We start from the raw sequence: 1,359 nt of genomic DNA on the forward strand, positions 1-1,359 counted from the left end.
CACGCCGAGGCCGCACTATTCGCCTGCCGGTACGCTTCGCTTGAGAGGGAGCCTGTGGGGACATATATACATACTTAAACATATACATCGACCGACGTCGTGTCCGTTATAGAAACAGTGAAATTGTTCTGATAAGAACAGTTTATAGATCGATCGATTGACACTCTGCGGTTAAGCAGAGAAACGGTGACGTTTGCTCTAACAAGAGCAGTTTTATGTTGCCCTGACAAGGGCAGTTTATGCATATGCGGAGCCTGCAGCATCCTCTTCGTGTCTTCTACCAGCGAGTATCAAGCAGCGGAGCGGGACACGGCGCACCGACGACACGATGTGCACCCTACGGAGGCCGGCCGAGAAAAGGACGGGAACCGAGTATTTCTTTCACACCCCATTTGTTGTGAGGGTGAGTGGCCTTTCCATCCCTGTGGGGGATTTTTGGCGGTTGGTTTTCGCCTCCCGTTACAACGGGAGGGTCCTTCTGCGCTCATCTAGAGCTGTGGCTTCAATTGGCCGTGATTGGCCATGATTGGCCGTGATGGCCACTCATGAGTGCCGATCATGGCTTTGCTTTGAGGTGGCCTGTCAGCGGCTTTACGGGTTTGCGGGCTCCGTCTGGCTGCTGCGGTCTTCCTCGTCTCCTGCGGCTACTGGCACCAGTGTCCTGGGGAGCTGGCGCTGTCGGCGGTTGTCCGGGGGGCGTGCGTGGAGTGGCGCGATGCCCTGCAGATGGAGGTGTCGCGAGTGGTCGGCGCGCTCGAACATTTTGCTCGATAGTTGGCTGATGAAGGTGTCCAGGCTCTGCCATTTCAGCCCGCGCTGGATGTCAATGTTGCGCACGAAGCGGGGGGCGTTGACTATAGTGCGAAGGGCCGCATTCTCCTGCGCACGCAGTCTCTTTTTATGTGTCTCAGCCGTCATGGCGTACCAGGCGGGAGCTGCGTACGTCAGGCGGGACCGAATGTAGGTCTTGTATATCCCCAGCTTCGTGCGGCGGGGGAGGTTGCTGCAGAGCACTGGACGGAGCAGGGTGCGTGCTGTTTTCACGCGCCGGACCACTTCGTCGACGTGCGGCTTCATTGTTAGCCGCCGGTCAAGTGTCACTCCAAGGTACTTGACCTGCGGCATCCATGGCACGGCTTCTCCGAGTAGGCGAAGAGGCGGGGGGGGCTATTGGTAAAGCCGGTTAGCAGCGCCTGCGTCTTGCGACGTTCACCGACATCCTCCACCTGGAGAGCCAGTCGGGGAGGGCGTCAAGGGACCTCTGGAGTTTCTTCGCGGCGTGCGTAGGGTTCATGGACGCGGCGAAGAGGGCCGCGTCGTCCGCGTAGAGGCCCAGCTTGACGTCTCCCACGACCGGGA

General features: G+C 58.9%; 1 protein-coding gene across 1 annotated transcript; it reads right to left on the minus strand.

The window, feature by feature from the left end:
* Positions 1-591: 591 nt before the first annotated feature.
* LOC133518604 (uncharacterized) lies at positions 592-1,077 on the minus strand. The gene has a single exon (XM_061852267.1). It carries the CDS (start codon positions 1,075-1,077, stop codon positions 592-594), a length of 486 nt encoding a protein of 161 aa, XP_061708251.1.
* Between the last annotated feature and the right edge of the window lie 282 nt (positions 1,078-1,359).

Source organism: Cydia pomonella, chromosome 6, assembly GCF_033807575.1.
Source record: "Cydia pomonella isolate Wapato2018A chromosome 6, ilCydPomo1, whole genome shotgun sequence".
Taxonomy (NCBI): Eukaryota; Metazoa; Arthropoda; class Insecta; order Lepidoptera; family Tortricidae; genus Cydia; species Cydia pomonella.